Below are 22,095 nucleotides of genomic sequence, written 5' to 3' on the forward strand. Positions count from 1 at the left end.
TTTCAATTTCCTTCTCCTCAATGTCTTCATTTGTGCGTATATGGATCTGTGTGTGTGTGCATGTGTGTACAAACTCACTCACATTCTTCACGTATTTGGGTTTAAGGGTGTGGAAAAAATGGCCACACATTCGTCATAGCTCCTCCCATCAGGAAATGGAGTCTATGGGCTTGGCCACGTGGCTTGCTTGTGCCAACGAGACATTAGCAAACATAAAAGAAAAAGACTCTTTAAAAATGCGTGTGCAGAGAAAAATACAATGTAAAAAATGTATGTGCATTGGCTCTTGTCTTTTCTTGCTGCGATGGGAGGCCACCTTCCATGTGAAGAGCACCGGACTGGTCCTGCTGGAGGGTGAGAGGCATGTGGCCCAGTTGCCCCCGTCACTCCGGCCAACTACCGGCCATGTGAGCGAGGTTGTCCAGGACCAGCCAGTGCCTGGCTGACCACAAAAGCTAAGTGAGTACACCCGACTCCACACAGAGCAGAGGAGAGACGGCCCAGGTAAGCCCTGCCCAAATTATCAACCACAGACTTATAAGCAATGGATGGTTGTGGGAAGCCACTAAGTTTTGGAGTGGTTTGTTCCATAGCCAGAGCCAGCGGATACCAAGGTTTAATGACAAGAGACAATGTCTGACCTAAAGGAGTAAAACCACAGACAAACTTCCAGGCATCAGAGACCTAGAAGGGAAGACGTTTTTAGGGGATGGTGCATAAGGGGGACTCATCCCCAGATTCTGCTGCCAGGCACAGCACAGTCCTTACTTTCAGCTGGGTTCTTGCTAGTGACCTTGGACCTTCACTCTGATCTCTGCCATCAGAGACCACCTGGTAGAGAAAACAATGAAACACGATCCTGGCAATTATCGACATATCGTCAACGCTTCCGTCCAAACAGCCAAGGATCCGATCTAGGCAACCCCCATAAAGCCATCAGGGCTGTAAATGGAGCAGTGTGACATTGTCATGAGATAATCAGTGACGTGCAACAGGACATGCTGTTCTACAAAATCAGTAAGCACTTCGAGGTGACAATGTCCTGGAATTCAAAAAGAGGTCATGTATTAATCCACTTCAAGCAAGCCTAAGAGCTCTGAATCTTCATTAAAACTGAGGCAATTTTATAACAGCACTCAGTACATGCACCAAATTTCATAGTGTGCTTTCAAATGGAAAATTAATGGTCATGGTTTTTTAAATGGGAAAAATGTAGGGCATTGTCCCCAGGTTTTTACGCAAATCCAAATCAATGAAAGAATTTAAAGGACACTGAAGGCTAGAAGGCCAGGAAGAAAGCAGAATATGCAGACAAAGGTCCTAATTGGTTGTCTAACTGGGCCTCAGGATGCGGGTCACCCCCAGGCACAATTCAGCCCAGACATCACCTGCAACAGCACATTGTCGTAAGGTTTCCTTCCACCCCTGGGAGCTGAGGCCCAGCAGGTCATTGACGCTGAGCCGGTCTGTGGGCAGGAGTCACAGAGAAAGGGGAGGAGAGCATGAGAGTGACCTCAAGGCAGTGAACTGAAAAGTACAAAAGCCAAATGTGAAGAGGAGAGCCTGTTTGGGGGACATGGCCAGGGTCAGGTGAAAAGAAACAGCATCCGTGAAGGCCGTGGTCTACGCTAATCGATGCGGGAGACTGTCACAGGTTCTGGAGGTAAGAAAAGAGATCAAACTGCGACTAGGCACTAGGGGCCCCAGAAGGGAAAGCACCCGTCCAAAGAGACTGCCTGAGCTGAAGGGTGGCACCTCTGCCCACTGGTGGTGTGTGCGTTTCTCATTTGAGTCCTAGAAGAAGCACTTTCGTTGACCGGGTGAGTCCAGCAGACACCAGGTCAAATGAAACCGTAAGTTTCCATCACAGGTCACCCTCAGCATCAATTCTGAAGCAGCTGAATCCGCAGTGAAACAAGCATAAAGGTCCCCCCTGCCTCCAGGCAGTTCAATTTCCTTCGAAGTTACGGTTACACTTCTCTGTGCTGGGAAGTAAGAAACTGTTGGTCAACAACCACTCACTGGACCACAACCAAGGCCACCCTCCAAACCTGGCTTTGGGGTGTCCACCTAAAGACCCATCTCAGGAGCTGTGCAAAGGCAAGGGGAGCCTAGAAGGTTCTTCTTGTGATTGGCTCAAACACAAGTGAGCATCCAAGTTCGCACATAACTGGGGGGCCACAACTAGGCTTCTGCTAAATCCAGCCTATGGGTCAAGAGCATTACTATTAGGCAAATCTAGGTCACATGTAGGATTCTATCACCTCTACCTCCATCAATAAAAATTAAAAATACTAATACCTGAGATTAACTAAGAGAAAATATCTGTCAAGGGTTTGGCACCGAGTCTCAAGATGGGAAGTGCTCATAGATGGAAGCTACTCAGCGCATTACCTGGGTCAACAGAGCTGAACCATTGTCTCGGTGAATCTCAATTTAACGTGTTCATTCGAGGTGGCTATGCAGACAACCACCACTTAGAAAATCCAGTGAAATGTTTCATTTTTAGCCAGTCATTTATCACTGGTGAGTCACAGTCACAGTTTGACCCCATTTCCTGCTGACTCTCCATGGCCATGAATATTGATCCCACCTCTATACCAACGCCAACCTTGAACTTCACAAGAAAAGAACTGGAGCACAGATATATTCATTTCTCAGTGGTCTTCCCCAAGAAAAGGGAGAATGTGGCATTGGCACTACCCACTTAGAGATTGTAAAGGGCATGAACGCATGCATCATCTCATTTGAGCTTTGTTGCATTTTCCCCATTTTAAAGATGAGAAAACTAAGGCCAACAGAGGCCAACTGCACGGCTGTCCCAGGGATACAGCTGGGACTTAAATTTAGCTCTTCTTAACTCTCAGCCCAAGCCCCTATCACCTAGGGACCTAGGGAGGAGGCAAGGCACATCAAATTGCTGATCTAAATTCCACATTCCCAGACATTTTCAGGGAGCTGAAAAAAGTTGGCCAGAGGATCATGATAATTGCCAACCACAAAACAAAATAAGAGTCAGTGTCTTAGTTACAAAATAGTTTTAAATAAGTCCCCACCTGACCTCCATGGCCATGAGCTTAATGAGAACTTCCCAAAATTAGGCCCTGCCACGTGCTTCCAACAGAGCCGTCCTCGGAAACGGTCTGGTTGGTGACGGCAGCGGCTCCCAGATGCCATTTCTGACCTTCCTTCCAGGTAAGCTGATGTACAATGATTTGCTCACAGGCTATTCTACCTCCTACTACCAGCAGGTAAATCGCATACCTTTTTAATCATTCACCCAAGAATGAATTCTGAATGATTTGAATTTTAAGGGGACGCCGGGAGCAGTGGGAGCAGAGGGAGTAGAAATCCCTTATAATTAAAGGCAAGTTCATTAACGCTTTCATACATATGGATTAGCCATTTAAAGCAAGGTTTAAAAAGCAGCCTGTGAATAGATTTTTAATGTTGGGAATCTCATAAAAATTCCGTGTGCTGCACCAGCCAGTGTGCCCTTGACTCATTGCCAGTGTCCTTCTTCCCCAGACGAATCCCTCAGGTCACTGGCATGAACGAGGTGAAGACCACAGGTTCCCCCCAATTTAGATTCCAAACAAAATGGAGAGGAAGGATGGTCATGGTAGCGGTTGTGAACAGCATGGGGATGGGTCCTTCGATGTCGGGCTCAGCTCCCCACCTGCTGCCGCTGCTCGCACGCTGGGCAGTGCCCTGGGCTTCTCCTCGACTTTCACCCCACTCACCTCCCTGGTACTGCCCTCTCCAGGGACCCATCCCAACTCAGTGCTGCCTCCTCCAACCTCTCCTGCCCCTACTTCCAGCCCTCATCTCAATGCAAAAACTCTCCAACGCTCTCCCCAGTGCTCCCCTTTCTTTTTATATTCTCATCCCTGTCTATGTTAATAGTTCTCTCAACTTTCTCTAGGTCACGTACACCAGGAACTCCATGCTTATTTCCCTGGTTTCGGCCTCTGCTCTAGTCTCAAGTAACAGCTAGTTGGTTGGCGTGCTTGTACCAAAGTGCACAAGCCTCCTCTGGCTCATTTCCCCATTTCTCCGAGTTACCCAAGTTAAAGCCGCGCAACGCCTTTGACTCATCCTCACCTTTGTTCCCTACATTCAGCTGACAACCAGACTCTGAGGACTCTGCCCCACAAACAGGTTTTAGGTCCCTCCCTCGTTCCCACTGCCAGAAATTCGAGCCCTCACTTCCACCTGCCTGAGCCTCCTGACTGACCTCCTGCCTTAGCATTTTTCTTGACTGTAATATCTAATTCTATCAGAATAATCTTTCCAAAACATACGTCAGTTCACATACACCACTAATGCAAAATGTTTTCAAGTCTCCATTTCCCCAACTCCCCACCACCCAGATTCTCCCCAGTCTGCCCCAGAAAAATCAGCTTTCTCTGCCTTACTACCCATTACTACGTCCAGTGCATCTTATCCTACAGCCAACTGTACCTCCTGTTCTCTGAACTACCCCCCCCCACCCTATGCCCACCTAGGACTTTCCTTCCTAGTGTCCTTCCCCATGTATAAATCTAAACTGTGTTTCAGTATCTGACTCATTGGAAATTCTGAGTGAGCTGTTATCGTTCTGATGAAAATGCAATCTATTGGAACCCTCAATATTTAGAGCATTTTAATCAACTAAGTCCTGTCAATGTTCTCCCACCAAAGGCCACCACAGACACTCCTCTTGTTGAACAAGTTGGGTTTATTCCTTGTTGCAGGGAGGGAGAACACGCACCTGGGGGAACCCAAGGATGCCTCTGTAGGAAGGTATTAGTTAGATCAGACTTGTTGTAGGATTGGAACTCGGGGTGGGTGGTTTAGAGAGGACTCATCTGGGATGGATGCCACCAGAAAGCAGGAGCGTTTCTACCCTGAGGTGTCTCAGTAAATCTCAGCTCCAGGGGAGGGCAGGCAGAGTGAGGCTGAAGCTGCAGCTTGTGAAGACGCAGCTGGCCTTCCCTTTAGCTGTGGGAAAAGGAGACGCCCGATGCTGTGCGGGTGGGACAGTGGCCATGCTTTCATCTGTGTTTAGAATTAGGAAACGGTCTTGTTTGCCTCCCTTTATCACGGCCTGTGAGGGGCCACGTCTGACGTCAATGTTCTGTGTGATTGCTTACGTCCTCATGTCCAACAGGAGACAGCCCAGCTGTGAGCCCATAACCAACAACCCCAAGGCCTACCTGCAAATGTCCAACCAGCTCCCAGATATCAGGGGCTGCTCCTACCTTTAGCAATTCCTATGGTCATCAGGATGTCAATGCAGAGGCCTACACTTTCTCAGAGCTAGGGTACAGATTATGAAAAGCTGGGAAGCTGTAGTCAGTAGACAGGACTCTATTTGGGATCCTGATGGTGGGCAGGTACATCCCAGAATATAATAAAGGAAAGGCCTGGTAACGGGATTAGCATGTGGGGAAAGCAGACGACATATTCCATACAAGCCACAACTCTCAAGAATAATGTGACATGCAAATGAGGACCCTGCTAGAGCGAGGTAAATGCAAGAACTGTCTCCATCCTAGTAAACCTGGAAAAGCTTTCTGGTTAATAAAAGATGAAAATTATCCACTGTACTTATACAAAAATGTAAATGCAATTACTCGTTCACTAGCGAGCTAAAAGTCTTCACATCTTGCAGGTGTGCTTTTTTTCTTTGTATCTGTTGAATTGCTATTAAAATCCTGACCAGTAAGTCTTATCTTAGATTCTATTTCCAGCAGACACTATCAGAGTGCTACTATTGCCAAGTCCAAGTTTAACAGAAGGGCGCAATGCCAGCTGTGTCTTTCAGACCACACAGACCCGAAATGCAGCCCACATGCAGAGTATATGCAAATAAAGAAAATAGAAAGAAAAAACAGTGTCTGAAATTCTTATAAGTGTAATTTCTTTTTTAAAAAAATTCATTTGGATAAAGTGTAAACTTCTTTCTTTTATAGCCTGGATGATCTGTTGAGTTACCAGCCCTGTGGTGGAGAAGAATCCTCACAGATACATGGCCGGCACCTCGCCGCAGGTCTCATCTGAGACGATTTGTGAGCACCTAAGGTTCTTCGTGAAAATAAAACTGATATTTATATTTCCACGTAACACACCCTCTAATGCCCTATACTCACATTCCTGAAGCAGCAATGCCAGGCACGTTCTGTGAAGGCAAGGTTCACTCATTTCAACACACCAGGTGAGAGTAGGAACTCAAGTGCAACAGGCAGAACCAAGACCAGTGAACTCGGGCAAACCACCTCCCTGTTTATAGGGACGCCTTTCAGTACAGGTCGTCGTCCAACCAGCATCTCCAAACACCACCGTTGTTCCGAGAACCCAGGGGACACATGGGTAGCTGTCGCCTGCGTGGGCTGTGTCATGCCTGTGGGGGACCCCCTACGTTGGGGGGCACCTCCCACAATGTCCACAGGCCTCCGGGTTCTCACGTTCTCCCATCTTTGAGAGAGCTCAACTTGCATTTTCTTTATAGTACTCGTGGCCTACCGCTGACCAGTGTCACCGAGAGACAATACGCCAGTGATCACTCAGCGCTGACATGTTATTATTGGACATTAAAATCACCTCCGAAACCTCCGAAACCTCCGGCCTGACGAGCTGCCCGTGAGGTTTGAAAGCACAGCAGCTGGCAGCCCCGATCTGCAGTCACTCCACCGGCGTCTCGCCGGCTGGGAACGCCTTGCCCACCTGATGTGACCTCAATCTGTGGCCTTTTCATGACGAGGGATCTGTGTGCTGTCTATGAAGACAGTCAGTTGGCCACGTTCAGCAAGTCCCCCGGTTTCACCCATTCTCGCAAGAGTCTTCCGTTACGCAAACTAGCGCTAAAGCAATTACCTGCTCCAAAAGATGAAGACTATAAATTTCACATTCAGAGAATTGCCTTTTTCGCACCTTAAAACATACATTCTTACCAGGTGTTAACCTACCTTTTTTATTTTGCACAATGTCACCTGAGCATCGGAGGAAGCCACTCTGGAAAGAAGTCTATCTCCCAAGTTCAATGAGAGGGTTCTGATCCCAAGACTGTAGGGCAGCGACTACCTAATAGATGAAGGTGTCAGGGAATGCGACGCGGGCTTCTCCCAGCTTTCAAGGCGACTTCGAGGCTGGGTGCGGGCCGCAGATGCCCCAAATGCACATGAACGAAGTTTGAGCAGGGAAGAGCAGGGGGCGGGAGTGGAACTAAACAGGAGATACGTTCCCCAGCTTGCGGAGAAATCTCCATGGGTGGAAAGAACGGGGAACAGCTGTTCCTACTCCACACCCGAAAATGTGCTCCGCACTGTCACACGCCGCAGAAGAACACGGTCAACCACTTGTCCGGTCTAGTTTGTGGTTCCGACTGTAATCGAACTGCCAGGCATGTAAGATGTTATTCGCGAGGATGAAAACTGAGGCCCCGAGACATCCTGGTCACTTCCTGTGGAGACGGCTGGGAAGTGGGGGTCTCCCAAGTAGGTCCCGCCATCTAACACCCTCGGCTCCTTCCCCCAATGTTTAAAGAGAAACACCAGCGGAATGTTTCCCATTTAGGGCCAAGAAAGTTCCTTCCACAGGTGGAAAAACCCCTTTGGCATTATTATTCGGCAATATCTTAATACTAAAAAGAATATCAAGCAACATTTATCTTTAAAGAACTGCATTCCATTTAAAATTTTAAAAATAAACCAACCAGCCCTGGATGGTGGGGCTCAGTGGATTGAGTGCTGGCCTCAAACCAAAGCGTTGACGGTTCGTTTCCCAGTCAGGGCACGTCCCTGGGTTGCAGGCCAGGTCCCCAGTGGGGGACAAGGGAGAGGCAGCCACACACTGATGTTTCTCTCCTTCCCCCTCTCTCTAAAAACAAATAAATAAAACCTTTTAAAAATATAAACCCACTGAAATATAAGGAAAATTTCCTTTCTGGTTAAGAAAGGAAACAAGAAGAGAAGGAGACGAGAAAGCAAAGCTGCCTTCCCGTCTTGCAACATTGTATTCTTCTTTCAGTGGTTTCACTGAAGAAAGCAGCGTGCGCTGGAGTCGGGAGTGACGTGCAGAGGAAGTTCCCGACAGGAAGATCTGAAGCACGTCGCTGCCGAGGGAGTTCCCCTGTGTTGCGACACCCCGCAGAGCGCTGGGGCAGCATGCTCGCCAGTGATGGCGTGAGTGAGGCTTTGTCGTCCCAGCACAGCCGCAGCTTCTTGGGTCTGCAAACTGAGTGGCCTCAGGGCTCCAGGTCCCCAACAGCAAAGGGGCAGCAGTGCACGGCTCCTCCCTGGGCGTGCCAGCACCAAGGCAGGTGCACTGTGTGGGGAAGCCAGTCCCATCTCCACCACGGCTCTGATGGGAGGGGGTGGGTGTAACCCCTGAAAAATCTCCTCATGCATCTCGGGACTTATGAGAACCCCCAAAACACTACTGGGAGAGTTAACTTCCTGTGTTACCCTGGCCAAGCCACACTCCCAGATAGGTGGTCAAACACTAATCTCGATGTTGCCGTGATGGTATTTTGTTCCCATGCAAATCAGTAGACTTTGAGTAAAGCGATTGCCCTCCAAAATGGGGGTGGGCCTCATCTAGTCAGTTGAAGGCCTTAAGAACAAAGACTGAGGTTTCCTGAAGAGGGAAGTCAGACGCAAAAATGCAACATAGGAACCCGGCCTGAACTTCCAGTCTGCCCATTTGCACTGCAGATCTTGAACTTGCCAGTTCTCATTGCATGAGCCAATCCCTTAAAATATATATATATATATATGCATGTATATATACATATGTGCATATGTACATATACATATATATTCCATAGCTTTCTAAACAATCATGAGACTGACTATATATGTGCATATATATGCATATGTATATATATGTGTGTACATACATATGCACATATATAGTTAATCTCATGATTGCTTAGAAAACTGTGGAATTAAAAGTCCAGGTGTAAGAGGTTCTTCACACTCCTCAATGCTGAGTGGTAGCTCCCACAATTTCTCTCATTAGCTCATGAGTAGAAGGTATGCCCTGGGACAGTTTTCGGGCTGTGGATCCAGGACACCAGGCTGGGATCTGGGTCCAGGCCCTACTGGGTGCATGGCCGCAGGCACAGACTGAACCAGGCTATGAGGCAGTTCACACGTTGGTGGTTGGTGTAAATGTGGTTCAACCACATCTCTCTTGCGGGGGGGGGGGGGGGGGTGNGTGTCAATGAAGCACCCAGCTCAAAACTCAGAAAGATGAACGCTCATGAAATGGTGGCTCGGCTATTGTTGTGAAACAAAAGTTACCAATGAAACACACTTCCTCCTACCCTTAAGAGGGAGAGAGACACATACAAGGATTAGAAAATATAATATTTTAAAGATCGGGCAAGTGACACTGGGGGCGATGGCTGGAACTCATGGGAAGGAAAGCTGATGCAGCCCCAGAAGGAGAATCTGCAGGTGACATGGGCGGTGAGGAGCAGGCGTCCATGGGAAGAACACTGCATGAGCAGAACTAGGAGTCAAGCAGGGCCATGGAGTGGGCCATCGCGCTGACGGGTCAGGGACACCCGGGCAGACCGGTGCTGGGGAGCGTTCTAACACTCGTGCGGGCCGGAGCGTGGGCAGCGGGGAGGCAGAGGAAAGAGGGAGCGGATGTGCACTGCTATCGGACCACACCAGGAGGTGGTGCAGGCACAGATTTTGACTAGTGCCCGCTCTGACTTCGGAGTCTCCAAACCCTCCCAATACAAAGTCAGTAGAACGCAGAAGACGTTTGGAAAATAAGAGAGGGAACTTTTGGACATTGACACAGGAGGCTGCAGTTCCTACACCACCCTGTGCACAGAGCACAGACTTTAATGGGTGGTATAGCTCTGAGTAGGCAGCACTCTGTTCTCCACGTGCACTGAAGTAGAAATACAGATCCATTAACCTGAGAACCCAGTATTAAAAGAGAGGCAATACGATCAATGCTGCAGAATGACCTTCAATAAATCGTTTAAAAAATAATTAAGCTGCTATATGACTGGGTCTATTTTTAATTTTCTTCAGTTTGCTTACCTGTATTTTCTTATTTTTCTGCGGTCATGAACTGCTCATAAAAAGGGGAAAGTGTATTTTTAAAAGCCTGCCAAGAGTAAGCCTAAGGGGAAAAAGTGTGTCATAAATGAGCGGAGTCACTTGCATTTACAAGTAAACATTCCTTCAGCAGGCCAACACTCACTCAGATGTGGAAGAAGAAGAATTAGAAGTCTTCGGGGATGAAGGAAGACTTCAGGATCTGGGGTGACGGCCGGTACCCACCTGGGTCACAGAGGCATTTGTAGCTGGTGCCCACGCTGCGGCAGGTGCCGTGGGCGCAGGGGCTGAGCGCGCAGAAGTCGACCAGCTGGGCACAGGCCGGGCCCGTGAAGCCGGCGCTGCAGCTGCAGCTGAAACGCACCCCATCCGCGTAGCAGGTCCCATTGTTCTGGCACGGAGAGGAGGCACATGGGTCCACCTTTTCTTCGCAGGCAGGTCCGAGGTATCCTGCCCGGAAGCGCAGACCGAGAAGGCAGGTTACAATTAAACCATGTTTACACATAATAACTAATAAGCTGGGTCCGAAGTTCTTTTTCTGGTGCATTAGCCAATTAATCCATGAATAGTTGGCAGGTGTGTACAAAGGCAGGCAAGACAGGTTTTCCTAGTTTGGGTAACTAGGGGTTAAAATACTAAGTCCTGTGCTTCCAGGGGTGTTTTTTTTTAATACAAAATATGTAACTGCTTAGAATCCCAGGTGGCAAACTCAAGGCCGTGGGCCAAATCCAGCCCTCCACCTTGTTTCATTGGGTCCGGCATCTCGTTTCTACCCAGCAACAGCACCAAGCTCCTTGCCCCTAGTTAAGGAGTAATTACAGTTACGCAGTCCTAAAATTATATTCAGCCCTTTGAATATAGGGCAACCAGGAGGCTGATGTGGCCCCCAGTGAAAATGAGTTTGACACCCCTGGAGATGTACAGGCATGCAGGGACATGAACACCTTTACATGTGGATACATATGTGTGTGTGTATGTGTGTGTGTGTAGGCCAGAAAGATGAAAAAATATATTAATGGTGATTATCTTCAGGACAGTAGGATTGGGGGTCCGTGGGGGGTTTTCACCTCTGATTTTATACACTTTGCTGGAGAAAGACATTCCTTACTTTGCTTATAAAGATATAATCCTGGTTCTGAATTTAAAAAATTAAATCCACATAAAATAGCACACAATAAAAAAAATCTTTCCCTCACCCTTACTTATTCTTTTGTTCCCCATTTCCTTCTCCAGAAGCAGCCACTGTTGGCAGTTTATATATATATGTTGTAAAGTTGGTTATTGCAATACATGCACTGTGGTATATCCATCCAGTAGAATACTATTCAGCAATTAAAAGGAACTGAATTCCAACACTTAACACGACATGAATCAACTTCAAAACCTTATGCTAGGTGAAAGAAGCCAGCTATAAACCAAGGCACATTATATAACCGCATTTATAAGAAACATCCAGAAAAAGCGAATCTAAAGATGTAGAAAGTAAATTCACGTCTGCCCGGGGCTGGGGCAGGAAGCAGGGCTGACGTAGACAGCCTGACCGAGTGCCCAGGCTGACACAGAGGCTCCAGGCTCACACGGGTGGTGCCCCCACGCTCCGTGGAGTTATTAAAGCAGACTGACTGTGCTCTCAAAGTGAATGAAATTCATGATATGCAAACTACACCCCAGTAAAGGTTTGAAATGTTGAAAATTTAAACGTGCTTATTATATAGGTGACTTTTATGTTGTGTGTGTTTCAGCATTTCTCCATTTAACCAACATCACATACCTATGTGTGGGCCGGTAGGTCCATGCAGGTGGTCACAGTGCTGTGGGGGAAATCTGCTTTTCTGTTACTATTTTCAGAGAAGTTTGAAAATAAAATGCAGATTACCCACATTTCAGAAACAAGAGCTAAATAATTTTACTCATACACAGTTTTTATTCCAATATTCTATTTCACTGTTCTTATCTACATTTCGGTTTATATGTGTCCATCTCCGTACAGAACTAGCAATCCTGGCAGTTTCTGTAGTTACCGTTAAGAACATAGTCAGACATATCGGACAAAAATTGTTCTCAGACTTAACTGAAGCATCATCCAAAAACTGGCACAATCAACTTGGTATTTTTCTGTACCGAAAGAGAAAAGTCAAAAAATATCTAACGCTACTCAACACTTTATAAAGTTTCTAGTCATTTTTAAATTTTAGAAATTGTACTAAGAATGTACCACACAATTCATTTTAATAACACTTGAATTCTCCAAAGAGTCCCCTTGTCCCCTGGAGTGGAATACATCACAGTCCTCTCCTTCCTGAGACCTATTTCTGCCCACAGAACTATAGGACCCTGGGAAAGTACTTGCCCTGACCTGTTTGTGCCTCCGTCCAATGGTGAGAGTATGCCTACAACGTATGGTTGTTGTGAAGCTTAAATGCAAGTCCATGGTGCACATTGGGCACGGTGGCTGGCAAGTAGGTAGGTGTTCAATAAGAAGCAGGTTAACTACATGACTCTCCGATTTCCAGAGTGGGGCACAATGTGGACAGTGCTGTTACCGATTGCCATGGAAAATGCTGGAGGAGGTCCCCGGGGAGGCTGTGAGTTCAGCTTTGAGCACTCGAGTAGAGGTGCTTCGGTGGCTCAGTGGTCAGTCCACTCTACAGTGGCCAGTGCTCAGGAGGGCGGTCTAAACTGGAGGACGTGGACTGGGAGTCAGAGGCCCCTGGGCAGGACCCGAATTCACAGGTAGAGGTGCTAACCCTTGAAGCAAGTCAACAGAGTGAGAAGGAAGTTCAAGGCTGCAGCTCCGGACAACTGTAACATGTGGCTGCAAAAGGAAGAAGAGGCGGCCCAGAGCGTGTCTCACTGAGAGACCCCTTGTCTGTGGTCTGCAGTTCCCTGTGGGTGTCCCTCTCAGAGCCCCTGCCACACACCTTTGAGCACCTCTGACGCCTGTTTCTGACTTCCTGGAGACCAGAGAACATGGCTTCTTTGTCTTTGTATCCCTGTCGCCTGCCACAGAGCCTGGACCCTGGCAGGCATTTGACAAGAGACAGATGGGCCAGTAGATACTGGATGAATGGATAAGTTTTAAGAAAGATAGGAGGGAAACCAGGAGAGATGGGGGTGTCACTGAAAACGATGAAAGAGAGAATGTCCGAAGGGAGTCATCCAAAAAACGTCACTGAACCCTGCCTGGAAGCCATGTGAACGAGGCCGGGCTAACCTGCTGGCAGATGGGAGACCAGGGGCCGCAAAGCCAGTCCAGCCGAGGCCACCCTAGGGCAGCCAGCCACCAACCGGTCTGGCCAGGGGCCAGCTGAGTCCAGCCCAAACTGCCAACCCACCTGCAAGACTCCAGAGCTAAATAAACGGTGGTCACTTGAACTCCTTGGTGTTGGGGTTGTTTGCCACTCAGCAAAAGCTATGGATACAATGTAATAGGAAAAGCAGGATTGTGTCTAAATGTAGGAATGTAGGACAGGGAGAGTTTTATTTTGCTTTGCTTCATGAAAAACTTTAAAGAGTAATTTACTATACCTGAAGAAAATTGAAGAGGTCATTAACAAATGTTTGTTGAATTGAGTATCAATTGAGTATCACTGCTATTGAATCAGAAATCCTGCATTTTGTTATAATTAACAATTATTACCAATTCAAGAAAATGTAAGAATGCAACTAATATTTTATATTCTCAGAGAACCCTAGCATATCTCATATTAAACAGTAACCTTTGAGGCCAAAAGTTTTGGGGAAGGAAAGAGTTTATTAAGCCACATGCCAACCAGACTGAGGACTAGGTCCTGGGACGTGCAGTCTAAGCCACGGGCCTCGGGACAGGCAGAGAAGACCAGCGTGTCCTGGGGGTGACGGGCTCTTTCATACAATGAGTGTGGGGGAGAAAGATGTTATTCTGGAGCAATGCACATTGGCTGCAGATAAGAGAGACAGAAAGGGTGAAGCTGGGCAGCTTCCGGGGCAGGTGTGTGGTCCGAGGAGGAAGCGTGTTTGCTGCTTCGGGACGGGCAGCAGGCAACAGTCTGGAAAGTGCACTGGACTGCTCCATCTTCCCATAATAATCTCGTAAGGTCAGTGTTTCTGCAAACGCCTCTTGCATAAATGCAAACAAAATTAGTTATGGCAGCCAAGGCCAGAGGAATGGGTTCAGCCACATTTATAGACACACTCAAACTCCAAAACACAAAAAGCTCGATACAGATGACCAAATGGAGGACTGCTCCGTGCACTACTGTCATATACGTAACAAAAAGAACAATAGCACTGTTTCTGAGACGACTGCACAATTAAGCGACTAACGATTGATCAATGAACCACGCTGGAGGAGTGAATAATGTGTAGTCCTAAACTGAAGCGATATAGTTGAATTTATAATCCTACTTGAGGGGTAGAAACTAAAAAACTATTTGATAACATTAACCAAAAGGTGCAGAGAGAATAATAAAGATAGTGATATTTCCTGTTGGAATAGTTCATTTCAAGTCGTAAAAACCCCATATGATGGCCACCAGGATCCATTACAAAGAAAACAAAGTTAACTCCAGAGAGAAACTCAAACGTGTGGAAGGAACACCAGTGGTAAAGAGATTTTAAAATAACTCATTGTGCTAAGGGGAAGTTTAGGAAAGGATGAAATTAAAGGATTAAAGTGGAAAATAAAACAGAACTACAAAAGAAATCTCTAAGAAATGAGTGGCTAGTGTAAAAACACACCAGCCCTGTAACTTAGTTGACTGGTTGCTTTAAGTTTTGTATTTGAGCCAATATTTATATGAATATGCCTACTAAATGTTTATTCTTAAATGTTTTTTATTAAATAAAAAAGAAATCAGCATCCTGGAGATGTACACATTATGGAAATTGGATATTAAAGACCAAAAAGAAAAAAACCTCTGGGAGATTTAAAATGACAAGACAATGAAGTCACTCTATCGAGAAAGCTATCTCAGTGTCTGAAGTTTCTGCAAGGTTGATACGGGGAACTGTGGAATAAAGCAATACGGGCATTTTTGCTGACCCTGATAAGACTGTTTATGTAGAAGACATGATACTCGCGGGTGCTTAAAATGGAACTCGTGATTTCAGTCTTGGCAAATAGTTCAAGTGTTGAGACGCTTGGAAATCATACCTGACTGTTTTCTCTCCCTAACCCCCCACATCTAACCAACTTGGGGAATCTGTTCATAAGATTCTATTTCCCAAATGCTGTGTGAACCCAAACGTTTGTATCCTCTGATGCCACCACGCTAGTCAAAGCCATGATTCTCTCTCCCCTCATCTGTGATGGTGGCTTCCCCTGGTGAGGGCCCCTGTCCTGTGTTAGGCCTACAACCAACTCCCCAAACAGCGATGGAAATGGGTTCCTTAACATGCAAATACTCTCATAACTTCTTTAGCTCCTGGAATGAAATCTGACCCCCTTCCATGGGCCCCAAGTCCTGGGCCTTGACTCATTTGGCCACTCTGCCCTCTCTCTTTCTGGGAGCTGGCTCCACTGCCTTCCATTCAGCTCCCAGGAAGGACAAGCCACCTAGAGCCTGGAAACATTCCACTGCCTGGGACCTCCTACTCCTACCTGCTCACACACCTGCCTCCCCCTCACCTGTCAGTTCTCAGCTTTGGTGTTAGGCCTCCCTACCATCCCATTCTCGGTGCACACCCCTTGTTTGCCCTGCATCACAGGGCCCTACTCACCACCTTTGGCGCTCTCCTGGATTTGCGGTGACACAACTGTGTATTGGTTTACCATCCTATACCTGGCTCCCACCCCCAACAAGGCCACAGGCTTCCTGGAGGAGCACCTAGGTTGGTTCCTCTCACCCTTGACCCTCAGCACCCAGCAGAGTGGCCACGCAGTACCGATCTATGGGGAAAGTGAACCGATGAATAAATAGATGGCGACAGCGGGCATTTTCTAAGAGATTTACCACACAATGGGGCAGTTAGTGAAAACACGTCGATAAATATGTCTTACGTTTGGGGAGTTACAATGAGGGCATACGGAAAAGATGACTACTAGTCACTAGTGGTTGTGATTACAGATATATTGATGAATAATCCATGAATCCAGACAAGGGCAGAAAATTTAGTTCATCTGAGTGCCTTGGTGAGCTGCAAAGAGCAGAGAAAGAAAGTAGACTCTTGTCTCCCGAAGAGCTTATTCTTTAACAGTGAAGACCAGAAGGACAGAACTGTGGTGAGAGAACAATTTGTGTCCATTCTTTTTTCCTGCAAACGTCGATGGAATGACTCCAGCCTGCTGCGAGGTTGGGGGACCACCTGGCTGTCAGCATACCATCCAGGAGTGTGTGTGGCACAGGCTAGAGATTCACAGTGGCAGCGATTCAAAGGGAGGATGGTGTGGGGGTGTGCGGGCCAGGAAAACCGCATGGGAGAGCTGGGTTTTGCACAGGGCCTCAAAGAAAACCTGAGATTCGGCTGGGAGGACAAGGATGAGAAATGATGCTGGGACTAGAGAAGAGGTTTTGGCCGATGTTTATGGAAAACTTAATTGGGACCACATTTGTTCTGGTTCTAAGAAAGCACAGTTTTTGCAATACGAAGGGGAGAAGGGGGAATATCTAGGAAAAGCAATTACAAAGCCACCAGAGGTAAAAGGAGCAAGATGATTATACTTAAAATGTGATTTTTAATGTTTAAGAAAATCTATTTGCAAGAGTAAAAACTACTGTAAGGACTTTTTACCAAAACAAAAAGATAAATTTAGGTCTAAGACAGGAAAATGAAAAATAACTAGGAAATAGTCAGAGGAATATTAAATCAACTTCTCCCCAGTTAAGACTAAATCGATAAAGTCAGATGAGATAAAACTCAAAGTAGATGATTTACACAAGCAAAAATAATTGGTTATTAACAATGAAAATTTACAGGTTTAGTCAGAAGGTTCTGCTTTTTCCTTTGGGCATTCGTTTGTCTAAATTATATTACATATAACCCACACTAGGTGAGACCAACTATATACCATACTGTCTGCTTTGAGGAAAACCAACGATAGAAAGATAAGGAAGCAGCTATCCTCTATCTTCTACTCTACGTGCTCCTGAAGCAGATAAGGGGTAGAGAAGAAGGAGGACTGTCTTAAATAGTGCAGTCAGGGGGACCTAAATAACATGAGGTGCAGAGCAGTATTTCAGGCTGCAGGAAGGTTTCCAGCAAAAGAACCACCATCAGGAGCAAATGCCTCTAGGAGCATTCTGTTCTAAGGTGAATGGCGCCCCCTGGAGGACAATTCCCAAGCCCTTCTGCTGCAAGACCAGCAAAAGAGGCCAGTGACTGGAAGGGGGGAAGGAGTCCGCAGAGAATAGTAAGAAATGAGATTGGAGGCCCTGGGCGGATAGCTCAGTTGGTTAGAATATCGTCCTGATGAGACAAGGTTGTGGGTTCAATCTTCAGTTGGGGCACATACAAGAATCAAGCAATGAATGCACAATGAGTAGAACAACAAATAGGTGTTTCTCTCCACCCTGCCCCCCTCTCCCTCTCCCTCCCCCTCTCCCTCGCCCTCTCCCTTTCTCTCACTCTCTCTCTCTCACTCTCAAATCAATCAATAGAAAACAAAAGATTTTTAAAACGAGGTAGGAAACATGGGGGGGGGGGCGGGGGGGGGGGCATGTCTTCATCCCAGGCCACACTTGGGTGGGAAGCCCCGTGAGGGCTGACAGGCAGGAGTAGAAACACTGGTGTGTGTCGCAGACAGGTCGCTCTGGCCCCTGGGTGAACCGCAGGCTGCAGGGTCGGCAGTGAATCAGAATGAGAAGCCAGGAGGCTGCTGTTGGGGTGCAGACAGGACCGGAGCCAGGATGGACAAGAGGCTGGGACGCTTGGGCACGCCACCCAACCACCTCTCTGACGTGAACAACAAAAAAATGTGTCCTGTCAGTTGGGTTATGTCTTCCAGTTTCTCTCAGGCCCAGGTCCTTCCTTAACATGCATGCAGGGGCCACAGCCTAGACCTGAACAGTTCAGAAACAGCTTTTAACCAACAAATGATTCTGCAAATAAGACCTGAAAATGCCAGACCAAGAACCAACAAAAGTACCTCAGGTCCCTGCAAAGTGAACAAAAAAAAGTGAATCTTGGAGGAAAGTCAAAACGTGGACATGGCAGCCGGCGTGCAGTGAGTTTCAAGTCCAAGGGGCCCTGCCCTGCAGGCAGCCTCGGCTGTGGCTATGGCTCAGGGGGCCACGACACTGGTGATAAACCTCCTCTTTCTGCCCAAAGGAACCCTGGGAAGGAGACTGGGACAGACACACCATGAGGAGTGGGTGGGAGGAGTCCTGGGAAAAAAGAGCGCTGGAGAGCACGACCCCCGAGTTCTGTATCTGACCTCAGTCCAAGTCCCCAGGTGACCCCTGAGCCATGCATGGACGAGGCCCTGAAAGCACAGAGGAGAGCTGAGCCCCCTCACGGCTGAGCCCAAGGACAGTCACCTGGTTACATGGGGAACACTGGTTATTTTGCCTTGACGACAGTTTCCTTCCATATGAAATAATAATGTTGCAATAGTTTTGACATATTTGACACATGCAGTCAACAAATGGCTCACAGGAACCTAAGTCCAAGGTGAGCTAAGGGTTACAAAAGTGTTCAGCATCACTGTGCTCAGCAAGCCTAGAGCCCCGAGAGGCACCCAACCAGCTATCCTACAAGGTAGAATTTGGCAAAAGAAGGAACTTGGTGCAGCAAACAGAACATGGACCCAGAATCAGACAAACCTGGGCTCATACCCTCTGCCCACCAGGACCTTAGAGCCTCAGAGTCTTCTGGTACCACTGCTATGGGGATTCAGTGGTGACATTTACGTTGATGGCTCCATGCTGCATGCTGTTCTATGCACCATACACTCACGTATCCTTGTAACAACCTCATTAGGTCGGCCCTAACGCCCCCTTCACTCTACAGATGGGGGAAGTCAGACGCAGAGAGCGCAAGTTTACATGCCCACGGTCACCAGGTAGTAAGTGATCAAACACAGGTTAAAACTCGAGCAACTAGACGAGTGGATGAAACAACCAGGACATTCACACAATGGAATACTACTCGGCCACAAAAAAGAAGATTTACCCTTTGTGACTGTATGGATGGACCCGGAGAACATCGTGCTAAATGAAATAAGCCAGGTTGAGAAATACAAGTACCATGTAATTTCTACTCATAGGTGGAGTCGAATGAACAAACTGAACTAACAAGCAAAATAGAGACAGACTCACAGAGAGCAGGATGCCCACAGAGTGGGGTGGGGATCGGGGGTGGAAGATTGAACAAAAGGCAAAAGGATTCATGGACACAGATAGCAGTGTAGGAATTGCGGGGGTAGGGGTGGAGGGGATATAAGGGAACTAAATGGTAATGAAAAAATACAATAAGAAAGTAAACTTGATAATGGGCACAACTGCTAGCAAAAACAAACAACCCCCCCAAAACTCAGGCAGAGGTCTACTGGACCCCAGCTGTTGGGCTGAGCAGTAAATGTATGTGCAACATAAGGCACTTAACCCATAGCAGACACTCAACAAGTAGCAAAATGATTGTTATTGTTGCTGCTGACTCTGTGGCAATTGCTATGAACCACAAGAAAAACAACAGTTAAAATGCTAGATATACACAGGGCGGGGCAAAAGTAGGTTTACAGTTGTTTGTATGAAAAAATACACAATGATTATGATTCGTAAGTAATGATCCGAGAATAAACTCTGTCGTGGGCCCACAACTACGAACCCACTTTAGCCCCACCTTGCTCATGAACTTTCAAAGCTAAAACGTTTTACGAATGCTTAACAATTTGCACGTGCAGATCGGGACACAACCTGTCAGTTATATTCGACCTCTTTTGAAAAACAGAAGCACTGAACTATTATCATTCACTGCTTCGTTCATCACGTAGTATCCACCTGCAGCTTGGAGCTGGGCGTTGGCATGGGTCCCATAGGGGAGAAGGAGCTCAGGTCGGGGTTGAGACCCGGCCACTCACTACAGGGACTGCAGCCAGAACCTGCTGCTAACAGGAGACGCAGGCAGACAAAATTCCTCACCATATCTTTGTTTAAACCATCTCAGAGAGACTGTGCGATGGAAAAAGAAGAGGGGAAAAGAACAAAAAAGAAATATGGACTGAGCTGTAAATCGAAAATGAATCAGCACGTACCAAACATAGAAATAAAATTTTACCCACACTTGATAAGTCTTAATCCTCTGCTTTCTTTCCAAAAGGTGAAACCACAGAGCACTGGGAACTGCAAGGATCTCAGCTGCGACAATTTCTAAATGAAGTGGTGCTTCAGGGCCGATGCCAAATGTTGAAATAACAGTGTTCTACTCGGGCGTGGTAACTTTATGAGGACGTGCTGCATGTTTCTTATGTAAATACGTGCCGTTTTGTACAGTCCTAGGAGAGGGCTTGCACCCAAATTATCCACATCCATCGGGACACTGGGGAAAACAAACCAACCCTGGAGCCGGATAACTCCTAAATCTTCATAGGGTGACTCGCCCAGTTCCTGAACAATACACATTAATCTCAGAGATCATTTCTATGCATGTGTGACCATCGCCTATAAATCCCTTTATGATGAAAAGCATTTCCACTGACATTAGAGTTGAGCAAAAGGATTTATATGGCTAAATTACTCAAGGCTATAAAGGGTAGGAAAACAAAAAACAGTTTGGATAAAACTATGCAGCACGTTGCAATGGGATTGAACCCTCGGGGCCTTTAGCTCAACAGGAAGTTTCAGACTGAGGCCTTCCCTGGAGTTGCTTAGAGGTTTTGAAACTTTTCTCTGTAAACCTTACTTGAATAAACAAGATGGATTTACTGGCTCAGCAAGGGGCCCTTACACTGACCTGTCTGAATCAAAGACTTTCAGGAATGGGGCTCCTTAAAAGTCACAGTCAACTCTCATCAACGTGCAAGGAAACGATAGGCTGGAATAGAGACGAATTGTATGACTCCCCCAAGGTGATATGACTAATTCCCCATCATCATTGTCGTTGTCGTCGTCACTAACACTTACTCAGCACTTACTATTTGCCAAGCACAGGACCAAGCCCTGTCCTTCACACCCACTTGCAGAGGGTGCACCGGTAGCACCCTGTTTTCTAAACAAGGAAAATGAGCCTCAGAGAGGCAAAGAGCTGAAAAGGCCAGGTCCCCCCAGACTCCAAACCCAGAGTGCGACCTGAAGACCCCCATCTGTAACCAGTCCACTCAACCGCTGCCTCGTCAGGACCAGAATCAGGCCTACTGACATCCGGGCTGGAGAAGGCCACCAACTCTCCACATTTGTCAGTGGGGCTTCCCAGTTATGAGACCTGCAGTGCCTGGTAGTAAAATGCAACGTGACATGCTGACAGTCCCACGACTGACGGAAATGAGTCCCTCCCAGAGTGCACTACCGGTGGTCTTCCCCGCTGTCGTGCAAGAGCAGTTAAGAGAAGTCTGTGTATCTATAATCCTATCAGGAGGTTAGCAAGAGAAAAAGTCTTCACATTCACGCTGTTGGAACGCACGGGAGAAACGGCCCAGGAAGCTTCCCACTCTTACTCTGGGCTTTGATTACCCGCCCCCCTTCCGCGGCAGGTAGATCTCAGGAAGGCGGTTAGAGTGAGACACGCCCTGTGTGATGAAAAGAAATGACGAATGTTTTTATCCCTATTGATTTCTTTTTATTCCTTATTAACTTATATGTGGTATTCTACTTCAAATTCCTGGGTGGGGCCAGGGGAATAAAAATTAAGATGTTGAAGAAAAGGTGATGGCTAGACAGTAATATTTAGATTTTATTTATATGCATATTTAAATATATTCATATGTATAAATACGGTAGGCAATAATGGTAAGTATATATATAATTAAACATCTTCAGAATTAAAATGCATTTAATTAAAAAAAATTAAAGGATCTCGAAGTTCTAAGTCAAACACAAAGACAATATTAAGGCAAAGAGTAAGTACTGAGGCAATAAGACCAGCTTTTAATTACTTTGGGTTGTTGTCATTCAGTAAG

General features: G+C 46.8%; 1 protein-coding gene across 1 annotated transcript in view; it reads right to left on the reverse strand.

Annotated features, from left to right (window-relative positions):
• The window catches only part of DNER (delta/notch like EGF repeat containing), a 252,432-nt gene that overhangs the window by 45,553 nt on the left and 184,784 nt on the right, over positions 1–22,095 (reverse strand). Inside the window, exon 8 of the mRNA XM_037029229.1 lies at positions 10,290–10,514. Within this exon, the coding sequence (XP_036885124.1) occupies positions 10,290–10,514 (225 nt within the window). The remainder of the gene's footprint in view (positions 1–10,289; positions 10,515–22,095) is intronic.

Source organism: Sturnira hondurensis, unplaced genomic scaffold, assembly GCF_014824575.4.
Source record: "Sturnira hondurensis isolate 20B ecotype Veracruz unplaced genomic scaffold, ASM1482457v3 Scaffold0020237, whole genome shotgun sequence".
NCBI lineage: Eukaryota > Metazoa > Chordata > Mammalia > Chiroptera > Phyllostomidae > Sturnira > Sturnira hondurensis.